The sequence below is a fragment of the Numida meleagris genome, chromosome 3 (genome assembly GCF_002078875.1).
Source record: "Numida meleagris isolate 19003 breed g44 Domestic line chromosome 3, NumMel1.0, whole genome shotgun sequence".
In the NCBI taxonomy this organism is placed as follows: domain Eukaryota; kingdom Metazoa; phylum Chordata; class Aves; order Galliformes; family Numididae; genus Numida; species Numida meleagris.
Genome location: NC_034411.1, coordinates 111,978,336 through 111,999,384, shown reverse-complemented (window position 1 = coordinate 111,999,384; position 21,049 = coordinate 111,978,336). Strand labels below are relative to the sequence as shown.

The following is a 21,049-nucleotide window of genomic DNA, read 5'->3' as shown; positions in this document are numbered from 1 at the left end:
GATCAATGGGCCACGTGTCAGGTCCTGCACTTTGGTCACAACAACCCCAGGCAACCCTACAGGCTTGGGGAGGACTGGCTGGAAAGCTGCCTGATGGAAAGGGACCTTGGTGTGCTGATGGACTGTCAGCTGAATATGAGCCAGCAGTGTGCCGAGGTGGCCAATGGCATCCTGGCTTGTATCAGGAATGGTGTGGTGAGCAGGACTAGGGAAGTAATCCTGCCCCTGTACTCAGCATTGGTGAGGCCTCACATCGAGTACTGGGTTCAGTTTTGGGCACCCCACTGCGGAAAGGACATTGAGGTGCTGGAGCAGGTCCAAAGAAGGGCAACAAGGCTGGTGAAGGGCTTGGAGAATATATCCTATGAGGCGAGACTAAAGAAACTGGGGCTGTTTAGTGTGGGGAAGAGGAGGCTGAGGGGAGACCTCATTGCTCTCTTCAAATACTTGAAAGGTGATTGCAGTGAGAGCAGGGCTGGTCTCTTCTCAGTGGTGACAGGACAAGGGGAGATGGCCTCAAGCTGCGCCAGGGGAGGTTTAGGTTGGATATCAGGGTTGTTAAGCACTGGAACAGGCTCCCCAGGGAGGTGGTTGAGTCACCATCCCTGAATGTGTTTTAAAACCATTTGGATGTGGTGCTTGGGGACATGATTTAGCAGTGGATTGTTAGGGTAGTATGGTTTGGTTGGTTGGACTTGATCTTGAAGGTCTTTTCCAGCCTGAGCAATTCTAAGAGACTGTGTATGATCATATGCATTATTATCTATCCCCAGGAGACATCTTTGAAAGCATGGTTGGATTTCAAGGGCTTTTAATCCTTAAAAGAATGATCCACATTGATGTCCCCATGATTCATGTTTACCCTATAAGATTATCCATGATAAAGGGACCATCCTTTGTCTGTGCTGCTGTTGGGACAGGTGGCCTCTTTCCCTTTGAAACACACAGCTGATATACCCATATCCCCTAAGGAAAAAGGGCATTATGGAGATTGAGAAACAGACTTTGACTGAATTGCCTAAGATCTGTGTATTTATACATACATTAGCAAGAGCTGCTTCCTCCTTTGCTCTTGGAAGGCATCTCTACAAACTTGCTTAAGAACAAAGTCCTTATGTGACAGCTATATAAACTTCCAACCCTCTGGTATGATGTTATTAACAACATGAAGAGCTGCTCAAGAACACTTACCACATTTGGCCTTTTGTCATCAGAAGTTTTTTATTTCCCATATACTAGATCAGCCATACTTAATTACCCTTTAATCAGTAAAATCAACACCTGCTAACAGGGTGGGCTGTATTCAGCAAATGCAGCTTTCCTTTCCAGAGTGCTGATAAATTTTCAGGGGCCTTGTTACCTCTTTGTCCTGCTGACAAGGAGCTTTGGCTGATAATCTGGTAATTGGCATGGTTATCTCATACCTATGAGGCTGTAGTGGTGTATCTTCCTCTGGGCAAGGGCAGCAAAACTAGATGAGATAAGAACTATGTGTAGATGCTGGGAGCCAGATGTTCTGATCTCTTTCTCTTTAAAACTTAAGTTAACCTTGAAAGGTCTGGCAGGTGGAATTGAAGTTTTAGGTGAAACAAAGAGTAGGCCATCTATAGACTTTTCCTAATCATTGTTCTTGCTCATGTGGCCCTCTGCAAAGTGGTGAGGTGGAGAGCAGGAGCTGGATTGCTGAAAGCCTGAGAGACCTTGGGGTGCATCTGTGCTATCAGGGCCACCACTGTCCTTGGGAGCTGCCCTATCTGTGTCTTTGCTGTAGATCTTTGAGGTACAAAGAGCTGGTTGTGGGAAGAAGAGTTACTTGGGTTTGGTTTGAGCCTGACCAGCCCCTTCTTGGTGTGGTCTGGGTGGATAGGGCATGGACAGGACTCAAACTCAGGGTATCCCATGCTACCCTCACTAGCTGTACGGACAAAAGGCAAACAAGGCCACAGCCTTACAGACCCCTTTCAGTTTGCTTTTAGCTCATGGGCCAGGTTGGGGTGGATTTCTTGTGGGAACAATGAAACTGATATCCATGGCAGTGCTCTTGAAAACATCTTTCACATGTAGTCTGACAGCCAGTCTGATTCTCATCTGAGAACAACCTAAACACTGTTGGAAATTTCAGCGTAAGGAACTCTTTACAAGGGTACGCAGCTCTGGGGGGGGGGGAGGGGGAAGGTGTTTCGGCTGAAGTCTCTTACGTTTGTTTTCAGCTCTAAGGTGAATGTTTTTGGGAAGTTTAGCTTAATTCTCTGTGGACAGAGGAGTAAAAACCAGTTGTGGTTTCCCTTGGTTGTTTCCACTCCAGTTATTTTTGCAGGATAAAGGTGCAGCTCCATCTCCTCTTCCCCAGCAGCACCATGAAGTGCTGCTCTGTGGGTTTACGTGCATGGGCAGGCTGCCAACTGCTGCTTTTGGCTTTGCCCATTAAAACTATCCACCTGCTCTCTGCACCATCAGTTTGTTCTAGCCTAGATATATTGGTTATGTCCATCTTTATGCACAACACTTATGCTGAAGATGCAGCTAGTGCTGATGACCAGAGCCTAAGATCTCCAAGATGCCCAAAGCCCAAGAGGAAACTCTTTAACCCAAGGAGAGCAGGGTCTACCAGCCCAACCGCCTTGATTTTCTCAGAGCTTGAGTCTTTCAAGCTGGGATGATTGGCTTGATGCTGCCTGGATGCAGATGGAGATCAGGCAAGATCAAATACTGAACATGCTTCCAGGTGAACTGAAGCTGTCTCTTAATTCTGCAGGGTGAGCAGTGCTTGGGTCAGCTTCAAATGCCATGCTACTTGGTTAAAGCAACTGCTGTGGCAGGAGACAAGTCTCCTGGTCCAACCCTACAGACCTGTATTAAAAGCTTCTGCTGAATTTGAGGGAGGGGAGAGGCATGCTGCGGCGTAGAGGACTCCTGGTGTGGCTGGCTGCTGTCAAGAGGAAGGAGGATTTTGGATATGTGGGCTGACAGCAGTCGTGGTGAGATCCAGGAAGGCTTGATCCCAGGGCCAGTGCCAAGTACCCCAAGTGGGATCGGCTGCAATGCTGGTCATACCCAAAGAGCTGACCTGCCACCAGCCTGGCAGAACACTGCTTCTCATATTGATCAGCAGCAGGTGCAAATGCCCACCACTCCAGAAATCCATATATATTCAAACATTTTGGTTTGGGCTCCCTCCTTTGAAAACACTCCCCATCCTTCTGTCCCTCTGCACCAGAGAGGCATGAGACCAACGTTACAGCAACCAGGCTTCTCTAAAGCAGCCCCCCAGAGCCATCCCCCACAGCTCTTTCCCCCGAGGCAGCCTGTCCTGCGGGACAGCTGCGCGTTAGGAGCTGGCAGCAGCCGGGGCGAAGCGATGGCCTTTAGGACCCTGGGAGTTCCGCCAAGACTCAGGTAGGTCGGCGTCATTCGCCAGCCTCGCTCTGTCGGATTCATTCACTCCAAAGGGGGTGGGTGGGTGTGAGTGAGTGTGTGCGTGCGCGACTGCTTTTTCTTCCTGGCTGTTGGCTGTGATCCTTCCAAGCAATGGGACTCATGGTTTTCTCCAGGCAGTGAGTGCTGAATTGGGGCAGAAAGCGCTTCCCTTCTCTCTGGAAGAAAACAAGCCGTGAGGATACTTAAGGATGTGCTGCCCAGATGCGTCTCCCACCTCCGCCTTTCTCGTAGGACTGATGTGCTTGACAGCTTTCAGCAACTTTGCTAGGACTTCTGCAGACTTCTCAGGTAGGGGAGAAGTGCTGATCCCTCCTGGATGGCCGCTGGGAGCTCTTGTTACAGCGTGCGGGAGCAGCGCAAGGGAAGTCTGTATGAACAGATCGGGGATAGTTACACAGGGAGCAATTTTAATCCTTTTAAAGTAATCTGATGAAAAGGATCTCCTGTAAGAGGATTTTGAGTTTGTTAAAATCCTATCTCAATAACCCTTAGCAAAACTGTTTCAGATAAGTTAGATCTGAGTAACTTTGGGAACAAGGAAGAGGATAATGTTAATTTCTGTTTGTGGCAGTTTTTGTGCTGTGTTTCTCTGAGGAGTGAGATTTAGGACCTGGGACGATCTAGCACATAATACTTTGGTCTTCTGTGTTCGCCTTATCTTTTGTAATGGGCCAGATTCTTTTGCTCTTAACGTACAGCTGTCGCAAATGTTTCCTGAGCTCAGATAGAAGAGACACTAGATGCATAGCTCAGATCATATTCTGAGCCTGTGTTGGCTTAAACCAAGATGAAGTGGCTCAATTCCAAATTAATTGTACAATAGGAAACTAAAAATGTTCATAGCTTTTTGTGTGTATGCGTGACAGTTAAATACACAGTGCTTTGAAGGTGTGGAGTCCCGTGTAACTTTTATAACTGCATCAGTCACTTTAAAATTAGCTTTCTCTGTCTGTTCCTTGTGAATGTGCATATGGGTAAGAGAAAACGTTCTGGGTCTTGTGTTGCCATTGAGCAGAGGTGCTTATTTTGCTTAGGAATGGCTAGCGGGGTCACTTTGTTTTTAGGATATCTCCTTTAATTTTGTGACTTCGTGTGAAGATCTAGTCTGGCATATCCCTTAGGTGAGTGTTACAAAACTGCTGTAGCATATAGAAGCTGCTAAATATATTTTGGTGATGAAAACTTCCAATAGCAAGAGCTGGATCTCACCAAACTGGGATGATCTCAGCACACCACAACACTGCTGTTTGCTGCCTGGGAGTGCACGTTGCCTGTGTGTAGCTCAGACATTTGTGTTAGAAAGGAGCTTGTGTAGATGGGGGGGAAATATATACAGTGGTTTGAAAACCTCTAATGGGAATTGAAGGGGGTTGTCTTGCTTGTGATTTAAGTCCCATTCAGATGCAGGTCAGATGTGGGGGCTGCCATTCAAAGCAGATCAGCCTCTGAATGGAAATAACCCAGTGCGTTTTTCTCCTCCTTTCTTGGCAAGGAGCTTTCTCTGTGCTCCTTACTGCAATCGAGTTTGTGCAGAAGGGGTTTGTAGAGTGGGCAAGACAGGAGCAAAATCTGTAGCAGGGAAGTACTGGTCCTCCTATAGTATACAGTTCCTCCCAGGCCAACTGATAAACGTTAAGGTGTGCAAAAAATATCCCAGAGCAAGAGTACGTCACACCGTGTGAGTGTGCGCTTACTGCTCTGCTTATGTTACACATCCATTTGGCCCTGGTGATGCTGGCAGTGGGGACAGATGCTGTCATTTAAAAAAAAAATACATATACACCTGTGTGTATATATGATACATAATTTTTTTTCCAACATTCAGATGTGTGGTCATGATTTGGGACAAGAGGTGTTATTTTGCGTACCTGCATTGAGAGGCTGTACCCTGATGCAGGGTCTGTGGGCCCTACAGCATAGTCTGCAGTGTGTTTCCACAATGGCTGAAATCTTCATCTGATCCAAGCTGTGTTTCCTAATAACAGGCTTGGCAAATGTCCTCAGTCTTGTTGAACTAACTGTACCTTGTGGGACAGGAAATGTGGTTCCCTGCAGGAAAGGGCTGTACGTGCTGTGGTGGCTCTGATAGTTTTACACATTCAGAAGCTCTGTAGACAGCAAGAGAAAAAGGGGTAGGGAAAGATTCAGATCACATTGTGCTTCCCCAAAACATTTTGCAGAGATTGGTGCTGTGAGCTTGAGCAGCGATGGTGCAGCCTGTTAGTTCTTTCTACGTGGTGAAACGTGTCTTTTTGCTACTGTTACCCCTATATAAGGATATTCCAGGTGTTATAAGGAAAGGAAGAGAGATAGTCTTGTAGTATAATTTGGCAGTTAAAGGTCTTTGGGAAACACATGGAACTCTATCATCCTACCTGGAGGATGTTCATCTGAGACATGAATTGCCTGCATCCTAAGGAGACAAATGGATTTGTATTGAGTATTGCTGCTGAGGAACGCAAGGCTCGATCTATTCCCTTGGAAGGTTTCAGCAGCAGTTTGGCTGCTGCCCAATTGTTGGAAAGAGATGGTGTGGCTCTCTGGGATGGAAAGGCTTTTCCAGGTTTCAAATAGTAGTACTATCCCAGAGAGCAACTGATGCTCTTTAGAGAATGATGTTTTTAAAACCCTGTAGACCTCATTCAGCCACACAGGTTCTCTGCTTGGTTTGACTCAGTATTACTGGGGGGCTGCTGCTGTTAATAGTATGTTCTCTCTGGGGTGGGATAGAAATATTCTGTAGCTCTAGTCCTGGAAAGAAACAGCATAGGCTTCAAGGTATGTGTCTCTTGGCTGCTGGACAATTTCTTTTTCATGTGGGCTATGGAAAGGCACTTTGTAAGGGTAAGTGGAGGACCAGCATGGCCTTTCTCACAGGAAAACAGATGCAGAGCTGGGAGATCTCCTTGTTCTGGTCCCAGGCCCACGAGCAGCTCTGCAGCTCCATGCCTTCTGTTTGCACAATTCAAGCACCACAATGTGAACGTGAGTGTGTTGTGCTGGGGACTGGTGCAATCTGAGATGTAAGAATCAAAATTCCTTTTAGGTGAAGTATTTGAGTTATGTGAAGAGTTTTGGAGTTGTTTTCTTCAATAGTTCTTTAAACACTGATGTTTGGAGGGGAGTGTGGGTGTAGAAAGCAAGTCTCTGGGGAGCAAGTGGAGTAACCAGGCACTTTGCAGCCGCTACTTAAAGGCCTGGTCTTTCTCTCTGTGGCTTCTTGTACTATGGACTCTTGGTCTAATCTCACTGTGATTGCTTCTTGTGCTCAGGAGTATTTGAAGGCTCAAGACTCAGTGTCACAGTGTGTCACATATCCCCTTACCATCACACTGATGCTTGAAGTCTGTGATGGGGCATGGATAAGAGGCTGGTCTTTCAACTCTCTGTGCTTTAAGTGTAAAACTCTCAATCCTAATCTCATTTCTTGCAATGAACTCTGAGATCCCTGCTGGTAAATGAAACTTCACCTTTATTTTAGACCTTTTCTGTTTGTGGTGGGAGTCCAAGAGAAGGCAGTTAGTGGCTTTCCTTGCCAATGCTGCTCTTTGTGGGCCCTGGGAGCTGGTGATGTGTTTACAGCACTCAAAGATCATTCACAGTGTTAATGAAAATAGGGCTAAAATTCACCTTTGGTGCTAGCTTACTGCAGGCATTGAAAGTTTCACCAACAACTCTTGCTCATATCCCATGTGCTATCTGTAACTCCAGCCACAGGGTTTCTTTTGCTGCAGATGAATCATGCAAACCCATGTTGGCTGGTGGTGGGCAGAGCAGAATCCAAGGTGGCCATTTAATTTCCAGTTGAATGTCTACAGGGAATTAGGCTTTGTGATTATAATGCTGTGGCTGCTGCAGTTCTGTCCACTCCTGCAGTAACTTTCCTGGTCATTAGCTAATTTCAGGTAAGCTGGACAGAATGGTTGTGGCATTGGATCTACTTGATTCCCATAAGTTTCATGTTAATGGAGAAAGATTCCTTCACTACTGCTGCAGAGTAGAGTAGTCTGTACTGTGAACTTAACCATTTGCAGATCTCAGAGAATCCACCATAGGAAGCCATGCTGAAAACATAGGTTTCTAGGAGTGGAAACGGCTTTGATTGGAACTCTAGCCTCTTCTGACATGGGACAACCCAGCGGGAGGACATAAAGCTGTAGGAAAAACAGCCCCAGTAGTACTTCACTCCCTGGGCCTACTTTAATATTTATGTTCTTTGCATTATATTTGGCATGAGCTGGATGTGAGCAGCACTTTGCTTAAGGGAGCTGATCTGAGCCAGATGAATCCTGGTGACTCCCATCTGCACCCTGCAGGTGAGCCCTGGGTGGCTTTCAGGAGCTTTCCCTGGAGGTTTTTTTTGGCTTTGAGAGCACAAAGATGCTTTTCTTTTGTAGGTGTTTTTTCTTTCCTCCCCAGGAATGGCTGGTTTCATGTGAAAGCTGCTTTTGCCACCTCTCTGCTGATGAAGGCTGCATTTGGGAGGGGAAAGGCACTTCTCCCTGATTGCATTTTATCAATCCACAATAAAAGCAATTTGTTTGACAAATCCATTCACCAAATTATCACCAGAATCTACATGCTAGCAGCTTCCTGAATGATGCTAGTCAGACTTCGATATTGGTTTTGGAGTGCTGAATGGGTCCGTGGTTCCAAGGGGGTGTAAGGGGGATTTTCAAGAGAAAGGCAGGTACACCAGTACATTGAAAAGAAATTGTAACACAGTAATAAGGTTTGTGCCGTTGACTCCAAGGGCAAACAGGTGTGCTTCAGCCTTTGCTATGGGACAAACCCAGAGCACCTCTGGATGTCCTCTAGGTGCAGGACTCTTAAGTGCTGTGGTTGGACAGGCCTCAAGTGGCTGCTTTCTTCCTCAGCTGGAGGTTACATGTGCCAGCCCACCCATCACAGTTGTGTGGGCTTACTGGGGAAGGTCCGTGCTGGGACAGGGAAATTCTCCTTTGCAGAAGTAACAAATTCCAAAACCTCATCAAAGCTGCTTAAGAACCTCTCCTGAGAACATTCTGGAGATGTGACTGCATGGGAACCCATTCTGTGATGACTTCAGGCCTTGGTGTGCTCTGTTTAAGAGCCCTTCTGATGTGTCTGGCTCATACCATGTGGAAACACACTGTTCTACAGCTGAAGCTGCCAGCAGGGGCTGAGTCCCTGACAATCCCAAAGTGTGTGGTGACTGCCAGTGTCTAAATACTAAATGCTATGGGCTAGAGGCTGAAAAATTCCTCTGGAAACTTTTATCAAGACCAGGAATATGTGGTTTAATTAATATTATTAATAACTATTAACTACTTTCAACAACATATACCGTAACAAAACATACACTGTGGTAATGTTAATTTTAACGCTTCAAAATGTTTCAGGTTCTCAGTACCCAATGGATGCTGTTTCATGCACAGTCTATTCCAGGAAAATGTTATTGCAGCATTCCTCCTATGTCTCTGTGTTATTAGGGACAAAAGTCCTGCGGAATTAAAGCAAATGTTTAAGGCTTCTGGTGGTAAAATGAGTTTGTTAATGTAAAACTCACTGAAAGCAAATTTCATAAAACATAAATGGTTTGTTCAATTAAAAATAAATGGTGGGAATTTAAATATATCCTTTCTCAACTGAGGTAGTTTGCTAAAATAATTTTTTCTTGGGTGAGTGGGCTGAGTAACCCTACAGTTTTGTACTTGGTTCATCAACAAAAGGATCAACAGATGTTAATTTAAGAGTGGCTTTGTCTCCCAAAGAGCCTGGTTCAGAACTGGAAGTTGGCTTATGCTGCACTTACATGGATGTGTGGTGATTTGGGTGGCCAACACTAGGACTTTTTATGTGTTTTGCTTGTGCTTGGTGTGTTTGTGCATGTATAGATTTACTTTTCTTTGTGTCCTTGTTATTCCCCTTTTATTTACATACCCAAGACCTTTGCTAATTTTTGCTAACATGAGCCAGCAGTGTGCCCAGGTGGCCAAGAAGGCCAATGGCATCCTGGCTTGTATCAGAAATAGTGTTGCTAGCAGGAGCAGGGAAGGAATTGTCCCTCTGTACTCAGCCCTGGTGAGGCTACACCTTGAGTACTGTGTCCAGTTTTGGTCCCCTCACTACAAGGAAGACACTGAGACCCTGAAGCATGTTCAGAGAAGGGCAATGAAGCTAGTGGGGGGTGTGGAACACAAGCCTTATGAGGAGTAGCTGAGGGAGCTGAGGTTGTTCAGTCTGGAGGAGGCGAAGGGGTGGCCTTATCACTCTCTACAATTACCTGAAGGAGGGAGGTTGTGGTGAGGTGGGGGTTGGCCTCTTCTCCCATGTAACTAGCAATAGGATTAGAGGGAATGGCTTCAAGTTGAGCCAGGAGAGAGTCAGGTTGGACGTTAGGAAATACTTATCAGGGAGAGTGGTCAGGGGCTGGAATGGGCTGCGCAGGGAGGTGGTGGAGTTGCTGTCATTGGAGGTGTTCAAGAAATGTTTAGATGTTGTACTGAGGGAGCTGGTTTAGTAGGAAATATTGGTGATGGTGAACAGTTGGACTGGATGATCTTGGAGGTCTTTTCCAACCTTAATGATTCTATGATTCTGTGATTCTCATCGTAAATGTTTTCAAGAGAACCACTCAGCTTGCCCATTGTTATTTGTTACCTAGCTGCTCTTTTTGCCCAAGGAAAGATTGAGTTGTCTACCTCAGTCTAGGTTTGGGCTACTCCAAGTTAGCCTAGCTCAGATAAATAACCAAATACGTGAACTTCTTCATAGTAATTTAAGTATGTATGTCTGTTTTGGGATGCTTAATGCTTGGCTGCTTGGAAGCTGGTGTGTTTCTTTTCATGTCGGGGATGCAGTGACTGTTTGGCTGTTCTGAGTTGAAGAGCCCCAGCCAAGATTTATTTTACTCTGCAACTATATCTTAAGACCTTGAACTGAGTTGATGGATGCTGTGGTATCAGTTTCAGTGGGGGTCCTTTGGATGTTAACACTTGCTGTACAGCTGTCAGTCTTGGTACTATGTGGATCTTGGCTTGAAGATGGAGCAGCGCATGTGAGACCTGCGGTTTGGTGAACTGAGTGGTAAGGTTTCAGAAGTGTACTTGAATTAACAGATAGACCTAGCACACTGTGGAAGAATTTTTAGTAGAACTTCCCTATCTGCTTTTGTGTATTGTTTTTTGACATGGTGCAGCTCAGCACCATGCAGTTCTTTGCTCATCCTCTCCTCCCAGTGGGATGGGAGAACTGGGGAGAAAAAAGTAGAACTCACGGGCTGAGATAAAAACTATTTACTAAGACAGAAATGGAAGAGAAAAGGAAAATAATAGCAATGATAGTACATATTTATAGAACAATTGATGCACAATGCAACTGCTCACCACCTGTGGACGGATGTCCAGCCAGTTCCTGAGCAGTGGCTACCCTGGCCAAGTCCCCACTGTTTTTCAAGTTCTTTTTTCCTCATGATGTTATATGTTATGCAATACCCCTTTGGCCAGCTGCCCTGGTTCTATCCACTCCCATCTCCTTTTGCCTCTGAACCCCCCCTTGCTATCAAGACAGTACAAGAAGTTGAAATGCCTTTGGCTCTGTGCAGCACTGCTCAGCAACAACTAAAACATTGGTGTGTTATCAACATTGTTTTTCTCTAAAAGCCAAAACATATCATACCAGATGCAGTGAAGAAAAAAAAAAATCAGCTTTGTCCCAGCTGAAACCAGGATACCTGGTATCAACATACTATTTGCCAGAAGGAATACTTGGTAGTCCTGCAGCAGCCTGTAAAATACTAGTTGCACAGATGTGAGCATGGACTGTGAACTGGCTGAAGGAAAGAAGCCAGAGAGTTGTGGTCGGTGACCTTGATGAGGGGATAGTGTCCACTCTCAGCAAGTTTGCTGATGATACAAAGCTGGGAGAAATGGCTGGCACACCAGAAGGCTGTGCTGCCATTCAGCAAGACCTGGACAGGCTGGAGAGCTGAGTAGAGAGGAACCAGATGAGGCTTAACAAAAGTGAGTGTAGAGTCTTGCACCTAGGGAGGAATAACTGCATGCACCAGTACAGGTTGGGGGATGAGCTGCTGGAGAGGAGCTGCGCGGAGAGGGATGTGGGGGGCCTGGTGGACAACAGGTTGGCCATGAGCCAGCAGTGTGCTCTGTGGCCAAGAAGGCCAATGGCATCATGGGGTGTATTAGAAGGGGTGTGGTTAGTAGGGCAAGAGAGGTTCTCCTCCACATCTACTCTGCCCTGGTGAGACTGCATCTGGAATACTGCATCCAGTTCTGGGCCTCTTTGTTCAGGAAGGACAGGGAACTGCTTGAGAGAGTCTAACACAGAGCCACAAAAGTTGATAAAGGGACTGTAGCATCTCCCTTACAAGGAAAAGCTGAGAGAGCTGGATCTCTTTAGCTTGGAGGAGACCAAGAGGTGACCTCATTAATGTTTATAAGTGAGTAAAGGGTGAGTGTCAGGGGGATGGAGCCAGGCTCTTCACAGTGACATACAATGATAGGATGAAGGGAAATGTGTGCAAGCTGGAACATAGGAGGTTCCGCATAAATATGAGGAAAAACCTTCACAGTAAGTGTAACAAGAACACTTGGAACAGGCTGCCCAGAGAGGTTGTGGGCTCTCCTTCTCTGGAGACATTCAAAACCTGCCTGGATGTGTTCTTGTGTGACCTAGTCTGGGTGTTCCTGCTCCAGCAGGATGGTTGGACTAGATGATCTTTCAAGGTCCCTTCCAATTCCTGACATTCTGTGAATCTGCATTCAGATTGCTTCTGTTAAACTTATGACAGGTTAGGTACCTGATGCTGCTGCTTACTGGAAAGGGACCATTCAGACCTCCTGCTCAGAGATGCTGTATGTGATTGTGTTTTATTTTCATCTGCTTACAGATTGTTTCTGCTTGTAGTTATGCTGCTATGATAGTATTAACATGTGTTACAGTAGCCTCAAGGGTTAAAATGGGCTTTTACTCCAACAAGTAAATATAAAAACAAACATGGCACTGGTGAGTTTTTCTGCTGTATCATTCTGTGGGCTGGGGTGACCTACATTCTCTGCCTGGAATGCGTGGGCTCAGCTGTGATCTTTCATTGTTCTCTCCGCTGCACTGATATTAAGGTTGCTCTATGGCAGATGCTGTTTCTGGCATGATTTTTTTTTTTCCATGTTTGCTATATTTCTGCAAAGGGTTTTGACTTGCATGTGGTACAGTTAGGCTGATAGGTAATGACTTGAGCTGCTGTAGCTGAATTGTGTTTAATTCTGGGCCCCAGACTTTGGCAAGCCTCTTACCTCTGTGGTCTCTATGGGGCCTGTGTGTGCAGTGCTGCTGTGGCCCAGACCATGTCCATAGGATGCCATGGGACAGTTCTGTCCTGTAGTTTTGGAGAGATTTATCCCTTGTGAGGAATATTTGAAAACTGCATTAAGGCTGCACAGTAAGCATTTGGAAGTTAATAAATCCTGAGATTAAGGCAGACTTAACTACTTGAATTCACTCTCTTGGTTGTTTGCATTTCATCACTTTAATTATGAGTTACTCTTTAATGAGTGCATACTACTTTTCCTCCACCTCCCATCCCCATGGGACTCTTGTATCATCCATTGCACAGGCCAGTTGCCTCACACTTTATAGTTTATTCTGTCTTTCAGGTTTGTTATAGCATTCATTATGGTCTTATTTACCATATACTACTTAAACCCTATTCTGTGTGTTGTGAGTGCTTCTGAACAGCATTGTGGTTACCTGTGCAGCCCATCTGGAAGAAGAAGCTGGTGTGTTATCTACATTACCCAGATAGGGATCTGAGACAGAAAGGTTAGCACTAAGAGCTATAGCTGCCCAGTTCGAGGCATTAGGGACTGGCAACATCACTGTGTTATCAGCATCATTTAGTCACTAATCAAAAACACAGTACCATACAAGCTGCTATTTTTTAAAGTAAATAGAAAAACCCCTCCACCCTAGCCAGACTCAGTACAGTAAGGACAGGGCAACATTACACCTAGGTTTCATTTGACGTGTAGAGATGGATATAATAGCAAGCTTCTAGCTGTTGGTGGATACAGTCTGAACCCATAAAAAACAGTTGTTAAGAAGGGCCTGCTTTTGCATAGCTTTTTTACTTAAAGCCGTTACTCTTTGAGGGTTACTTCATTTAGAAAGTGGTAGTAGTGCTTAAATTTGAGTTACAAATTTTGGGTCAGTCCTTTGTGCATAATGAAGAGATCCTCATAATGTGTTTGGAAGACATTCCCCCTCCAAGGTTATTATCGTTACTGTCTCTATATAGGAGAAAAAAATGTAAACGTATCCGTGTAAAGACACAAAGATACTCTGGTGCAGGTGATATCACTGAAAATAGAGCCCCTGGGACCTGTCCAGTTTAATTCCTGTCTTTGTTTTTTTTTTTGTTGTGTGAGTAAGCCCTTGGAAAGTGAGGTTGTTGATCTGACTGTTTCCAAAGCACATGCCTCTCTTGATGCATCTTTTGTAAAGGAGCTGCTTCTGTTGTATTAACATTGTTTGCTTCCTGATTTATATGCTCAAGCTGAATTCCAGCTCGAAGAGGTTAAAGCTTTATAGAAGTGAGTTGAGCAGGGAAGTGCATCCACAGTTGATGATGAGGCACACACATCTGTGACCCACACTGTACTCGCATGTTAGTTTATTGTTAACCATACAATAGAGGTTTAGCTGAACAAAACCAGTGCTATCAACTTTGACGGAATTAAAATCATAGAATGAACCACAGAATGGCTTGGGTTGGAAGGGACCTCAAGGATCATCAAATTCCAACCCCCTTGCTGCAGCCAGGGCCACCAACCTCCAGGTCTGGCACTAGACTGGGTTGCCCAGGGCCCCATCCAACCTGGCCTTGAACACCTCCAGGGACAAAGCATCTGCAGCCTGTTCCAGCACCTCACCACTCTCTCTGGGAAGAAATTCCCCCTGACGTCCAACCTAAACCTTCCCTCCTTGAGCTTAAAACCATTCCCCCTTGTCCTATCACTATCTACCCTTGTAAAAAAAAAAAGTTGATTTTCCTCCTGTTTATAATCCCCTTTTAAATACTGGAAGGCTGCAATGAAGTCTCCTCGCAGCCTTCTATTCTCCAGGCTGAACAAGCCCAGCTCCCTCAGCCTGTCTCTGTAGGTGAGATGCTCCAGACCTCTCATCGTCTTTGTAGCCTCCTCTGGACCCTCTCCAACAGCTCCATGTTTTTCCTGTACTGGGAGCCCCAGACCTGGACGCAGTACTCCAGACGGGGTGTCAGGAGGGCTGAGTAGAGAGGGACAATCTCCTCCCTGTCCCTGCTGGCCACCCTTCTGCTGATGGAGCCCAAGGTACTATTGGCAAACTAACTGTGCAGAAAAAAGAGCAGATGAAGCTTGGCTTTTTTTCTAGAATGTTCCTTGTTTTAGCTGTGCTGTGTGGGGTGCAGAACTCCAAGAAGAGGATAGTCTTCTATGGCACACAAATGGAGCTGATGGAATGAATAGGAAGGCAGAGGCAGAGATTCAGTAAAAAGGGGTGTGGGGGGGGAACTTGTTTCTTACCCTCACTTTGGGTTTGCTTCTCTTAAGCTGTCAGCTCAAGGCTTTCACTTTGGTTGTATTGCCACACCAGCAAGTTGTGCTGCAGTGTGATTGGTGCCATTTGGCTGGGATTTGGTTCAGAGTTAGCATGTTGTACTTAGTGCATTTTGGCAATGGAGTGCGCCTCCATCTAGCTGATGGCTGCAGTGTAAAGGCCTATCAGCAGTTGTGGGAAACTGAACAAGTGGTGGTAGGCAATCCACTTTTTTGCTAGTTAAGTGAAAATCACCTTTTCCTCATCTCTTGTTTCTTAAACAATGGCCATATAATTGGAGAGTTCAAGTTCAAACTGTAAGATTATTTTGCTTCCTAAGCTGCGTGACAGTGGTCCCCTTGGAAAATTAAGCCATGAAACTCCTTTTGCTGAAGTGAGAACCAGTCTTATTAGAAACAGCAGGATTAGTGGAGATCCCAATCTGCTGTATAGACATGCACTCTGACCCCCAGCAGGCCTGCAGTGGCTTTTGTCTATGTCAGTCTCCTCTGTATTTTCCCATCACGTATGTATCTGTAGCGGAGCTGGTGGGGATTGCTTCTCCTCAACAGAAGTCTGCTGGGGAGTGGAAAGGAAGCTAATTGGACAGCATGGTATCACAATTTGAACAATAAAGTGATTTTTGTGTTTCCCTTGATTTAAATCATTGGAGTACAGGAGTGATTAAGGTCCTTCTCTTGAAGATTAAGAGCACTTCTGCACTGGTTTTATGTGTGAGACAGAAGATCCTCTTCTGCATCTCAGCATTACCTTCTACAGATTTAAAAATCTTGGACCCATTTACCCCTCTCCAGTACTCGGGAGTAATGCTGAGATATAGAGGTGCTGCTTCAGAGGATGCCCCTGTGTTGATTTGAGTTCTGTGCTGTACGTACTGCTGTTGTCTGTTGTTTGCTCCACTTTACATTCTCAGGTTCTCCTTTTGGGACTGCTCAATCTATGTGTGGATTTATTTATATTACCTGTATTTTTTCTCCTTCTGAGATCGCTCTGCTCTGGGGGATTAGAGGTACAGCTCCAGCTGGTTCCAACTGCTCACATGAGATGCAAAGAGAGGTAATCCCACAGCTTCCTAGCTTGAGAGCTGTTTAGTGATCCTGAAAAAAATCCTTGTGCCCTGACACCTTTCCTACATCCTATTTCTCTGACTGATCTTGGAGGTATTGTCTAGAGCTTGACTCCCTGACTTGGAAGGAGCCCAGAAAGCCAATCGTATCCTCAGCTGCATCCAAAGCAGCATGGCCAGAAGGGTGAGAGGTGATCCTGCCCCCCAGTTCTGTACTACAGGACCTCACCTGGAGTATTGCATCTAGGTATGGAGTCCTCCGTACAGGAGAGGCATACTTCGTTGGAGTGCATCCAGAGAAGGGCAACAAGAATGATCCAAGGGATGGAACACCTCTCCTATGAGGACAGGATGGGTCTGTTCAACTTGGAGAAGAGAAGGCCTCCAGGGAGATGTAAGCGTGGCCTTCCAGTATGTAAAGGGGGGCCATAAGAGGGAAGTAGATGTAATCTTTAGGATGATCTGTTGTGATAGGACAAGGCGAGATGGTTTCAAGTTAAAAGAGAGGAGATATAAGGGAAAAAACTTTTCACAATAAGGGTAGTGAAGCACTGGAGCAGGTTGCCCAAAGAGGTGGTGGATGGCCCATCTATCCAGCCTGACCTTGAATGTCTCCAGAGAGCTCTGAGCACCCTAATTGAGCTGTAAATGTCTCTGTTCCAACAGGAGAGTTGGACTAGATGGCCTTTAATGGTCCTTCCAACTCATGATTCTGTGATTCTATGAAGTCCACACTTGAAGCAATCTGGCAAGGGAAGATAAACTGTGGACAGAGTTGGAAAGTGGCACCAGTGAAAGAATGTCCAGTTACTGCAGTAATTTGTTGTTACTGATCAGCCTGGAGGCTAATGCTTAAGTTGTGATGTGTGTGTAGTTCTGTTTAAAACAGTGTGGCTATTCACATCAGACATGCTCGCTCCTCATGAATCTGAAGGTGTTTGTTTTTTTTTTAATAACAAGTGTCATTAGCAAGAACAAAGGTTAATTAGGATAATTAATACTGCTAAGCTGCAGTATCTCTCTCCAGCCAGGCTGCAAATAGGGCATTTATTCAGCTGAAGAAACAGTTTTGTTTTCCGTACTTGTTACACTTCTGGGTATATTTAAAGTTTTCTCAGGAAGACTAAAATAATGCAACCTCCTTTATAGCAATCTCTTTTCTCAGTGGTGAGCTCTAGGAAAGCATGCAGACCCTTTCCTTCTAGGATTACTCCCTTCTTTTTTTCTCTAGAAATGAAAACAGTTCTCCCCCAAATGCACAACTTCTGCAGTGCGGTGACAGAGGCAGTCTCTGTCACTCTGTCAGGTGTTGGATGGGACATTGTCTTCTGCTTTTCTCTGAATTCCAGCTTAGTGGAGGAAAAAGAAATAAAAAGCGACAAAGAAACCTTTTTCGTATGTTGTTTTAGTGCTGTCAAAAACAATGCCCACCCTGAAATTCTCTGTGCTTTTTCAAAGGCTTCCATCCTTTATACACGTGGGAGGAAATGAGGGACATAGAAAAGAAATTTCATTCAATGAATTGAAATATAGAGTAAATGAGGGGCACAACCTTTGGGCCTCCTGAAGGCACAACCCTTGGATCTCCTGAAGTCTACTACCCTATTAGTAAGTAGTGCTGCCTTTGAAGACATTCTGGCATGAAAAATTATCGCATGCTTCTCACAGAGTGCGGAAGTAATTGGTAGGAAGATTAAAAAAAAAAAGTGGAGGTGCAGTTTGACAGGCATGAACCTGCTTATTTTTCTTGCAGAAGGGGGTTAATGCAGCATGAAACAGTACCGGCTTTTGGCTGTGAATGAAGGTGGCAAGGGACAGGTGCAGCTGACTACACAGTGGTGCTTCAGTTACTTAAAGTAAGAGTAAGCTCAAAAGGAGTATGCAGTTGGTTTGTCCACATTTGTGAGGTTTCCCAGCAAATGCTTTTGGTGAGCTCTGCTTCAACAAGTGGTAGAAAGTTAAGGGTGCAGCTGTGTTTATTTCCTTTGCCAGCATGGCTTGACAGCAAAGAGCTTTGATGTCACACCATCCAGTGTGCTTCTCACAGAGGTAGAGAATGAAACACGTCTGCTTCTTGATGCTGGTGCTGTGTCCAGTCCTGTCCTCCTGCTCCAAGTATAGTGTCAGGATTTGCTTTGTCCCAGCTTTACTTGCTAGCTTAAAAAGAACCAAATCAACCTGACTCATCTTGATCATAAGAGATACAAATAAGAATTCTCTTTGAACTCAGACTTTTCCCTTTGTGTGATATGGCTTTCTTGTGGTTAAAAACTACACTTCTGCGGTGGGGTCACTGAGTGATGCTGGATGCTGTTAGTACCTTGAAGTATGTTGTCCAAGTACTCATGCCCGCTAAATTGCCTTTTAAAGCCTCTCTCAGCTATGTCAGTGTTGTGGATTAGTACAGAAGGGCAATTCTGGGTCTGCTGGCCAAAGGGGCCCAAGCTACAAAATGGTGGATGAAGAGGGAGGCTGACTAGATCTTTGAGCCCCTGGGACTTGCTAGCCCATCTTCTTGCATTGTTTTCTGGAGGAGATCAGAGCTGCCTCTGTCCTAGCCCTACATCATTGGCTTGATGGCAGCACTGACAAATGTGGAGAGAGCTTGATGCTTTTCGCATGAATGCTTGGCATGGATGCGTTGAGGTGAGAGTTTGGTCCAAACCCTTTTGCTCTTGAAGGGGTGGCTATCAAGGGGCAATAACTTTCAATTTAGAGCTTTTTTGCATTGGTAACGATGGGCCTGATTTTCACTGTAGAAAAGCTGTCCTGTAAATGATGCTGTGTGACAACAGAGTTCAGCTGTGTTCCAGCTGCTATGGTATGTACAGTTCAGGCACACAGTGTGTGAAAGGCCCACTTATCACAAAAAATGTGGTGGGGAGAGGCAGGGAACTGTGTATGTCTGCTGTATTTAAATAGAGATTGAGCACATGGGAAATGGGTGGACAGAGAGAGAAACTTGCTCTCCCATACTGCTCCCCCTATGAGTTTTGCTTGGCCATCTTTGGGGAGCATCCAGACTCCTGATGCTCAGGCCTGCGTGAAGCTCTGTGCAGTCTGAGTGCTCTGGTGGAGGCTGTTTTGTTCTCACTCTAGCTCATTCATGCCAGTGCTTCAGTGATAAATCATTATTGATATTTCTAATGAGACTTTTAGGAGTGCTCTGGAAACTTTAAAACCTTCAGTAGAAAGGCAGAGACACAGGTAAAACACCCTGGAGGTTTGATTTGCCCTCAAGGCAGGAAGGGTCAGGTACTTTTTCGTTTGTGACTTAACTCTAAGTTTTTTAGCTTTACTTGAAAGCTGTGATGTTTCCTCTCTCTTCTCCATATAGTTCTAAATTTACTGCAGGTCTCCAAGTATCGTGTTCCGTGTTCAAGCACAAAGAATAAATTTATCAAGATTAATTCATAGTTATATAGCATGGCTGTACAGGAGTTTTACCATATTGAATAAATATCAATAGAGTTTTTCAGGTGGAAAAGCTGAGTCACAGACTCAGCTTTCTGTATTTGCTTTCTTTCAACTGTATGAAAGATATCTTCATCTCACCTAGCCTGTTCCTTTGGACTTCTAAGAATGCAATCTGACTTGCATTTCATCTACATCTGGAGGTGAGTGGCATCCCAGGACTGCTGGTTTGTCTCCATTCTCCAAAAGAGGGTCCAGGCAGCTAGCTTAGACTAGACATATCCTGCTCAAAATTACTGAACTGGAGAGCAGTAGAGCTGGTATCCTGAATTCCAGACCATCTCCTATGCCATATTTTGTTAATAGCACTGAGATGCAACAGGCTTCTTCCTGTAACTCCTTTCTGTCTTTTTTTATGATACTTTTTGAAGGAAGCTTCTTAGCAGGGTGACAAGACACAGAACTAGAATACCACCCTGTCAGCGTCCTTTCACGTAATGTTTATGCAGTGAATTGCTAGCCTTGCTCTCTTCCCATGAGGAATGCTAGATAATACTCCTTGCACTGCTCTGATAGTGTTAAACAAGCCCCAGGAGTGAGAATACCGACATCAGTGGTTTGAGATTAGTGCATTTGTGTTTGTATTTTCTATTTTTGATTTTGCACCCTGAGTGCGTTCATTAATTGTTTTGATGTGCCTATCTCCCATTATAAATGCAGTGCTTGCTCTAAGAGCAGAATGACGTTCACTCACTCTGAAACAACCTGGAGATTTGTTTTCTTGGGTGTTGTAAAACAGACTAGGTATAAATGCTGCAATTAGGAGGTGATGGGCTAATCTCATTAGTCAATGGGAGGAAACACTGGAGTCAGTGGGTTGGATAATGAAATCTAAAGATAAATTTTGATGTGCCAGATGGCCTAGCATAGTGACTCTACTAATGTGGAAAGAAGGAGAGCCAACAGTAGCTTGGAAGAACAAAAGCTGCAGCAAGAGGCATGGCATGTGATTTCTCTGAGCTAAAAACCTGATTATGTGATGTCTCGGTTGCAGGCCTGTGGGATTCATTCAGGCCTGCTCTTCTATTTTATTTTTGGCATTTTGGTCCAACTTCGGGCAATGAGAGAAAATCCTCAAACAAGTTAATGACTAAGGTAATAATACAACAGTAACTTGCTGTATTTGCATGATTGAGCAAGAAATAATTCAGAAGAGGCTGATCATCAAAATCTTTGTTCTGTAGGGCACACTGTCTTCACAGTTTCCCCTTTCCTCAAATATTTGTGTTGATATTTAGAAATCCTATTTATTTTTTGGTTGAGATTGTAGGATCTTTCAGCATAACACTTGGGGCTCAACTCTCTATTTTTTTTAGGATCACTATTTTCATCATCAGTGTTGCAAAAAAGGAAGTTTTGAGACTGGAAAATATAGCTTAAGGAAATTGAACTTCTCAGGAATGACTACGGAGATAGAAACACCTCTTTTTTTTTTTTTTTTCACCTCGTCCATCCTGAGCTGCTTTCACCGGATTC

General features: G+C 44.9%; 1 protein-coding gene across 1 annotated transcript in view; it reads left to right on the top strand.

Annotated features, from left to right (window-relative positions):
* The window catches only part of EVA1A (eva-1 homolog A, regulator of programmed cell death), a 207,932-nt gene continuing 189,631 nt past the window's right edge, over nt 2,749-21,049 (top strand). Inside the window, exons 1-2 of the mRNA XM_021390921.1 lie at nt 2,749-3,396; nt 3,552-3,726. Coding sequence (XP_021246596.1) covers nt 3,627-3,726 — 100 coding nt within the window. The 5' untranslated portion in view covers nt 2,749-3,396; nt 3,552-3,626. The remainder of the gene's footprint in view (nt 3,397-3,551; nt 3,727-21,049) is intronic.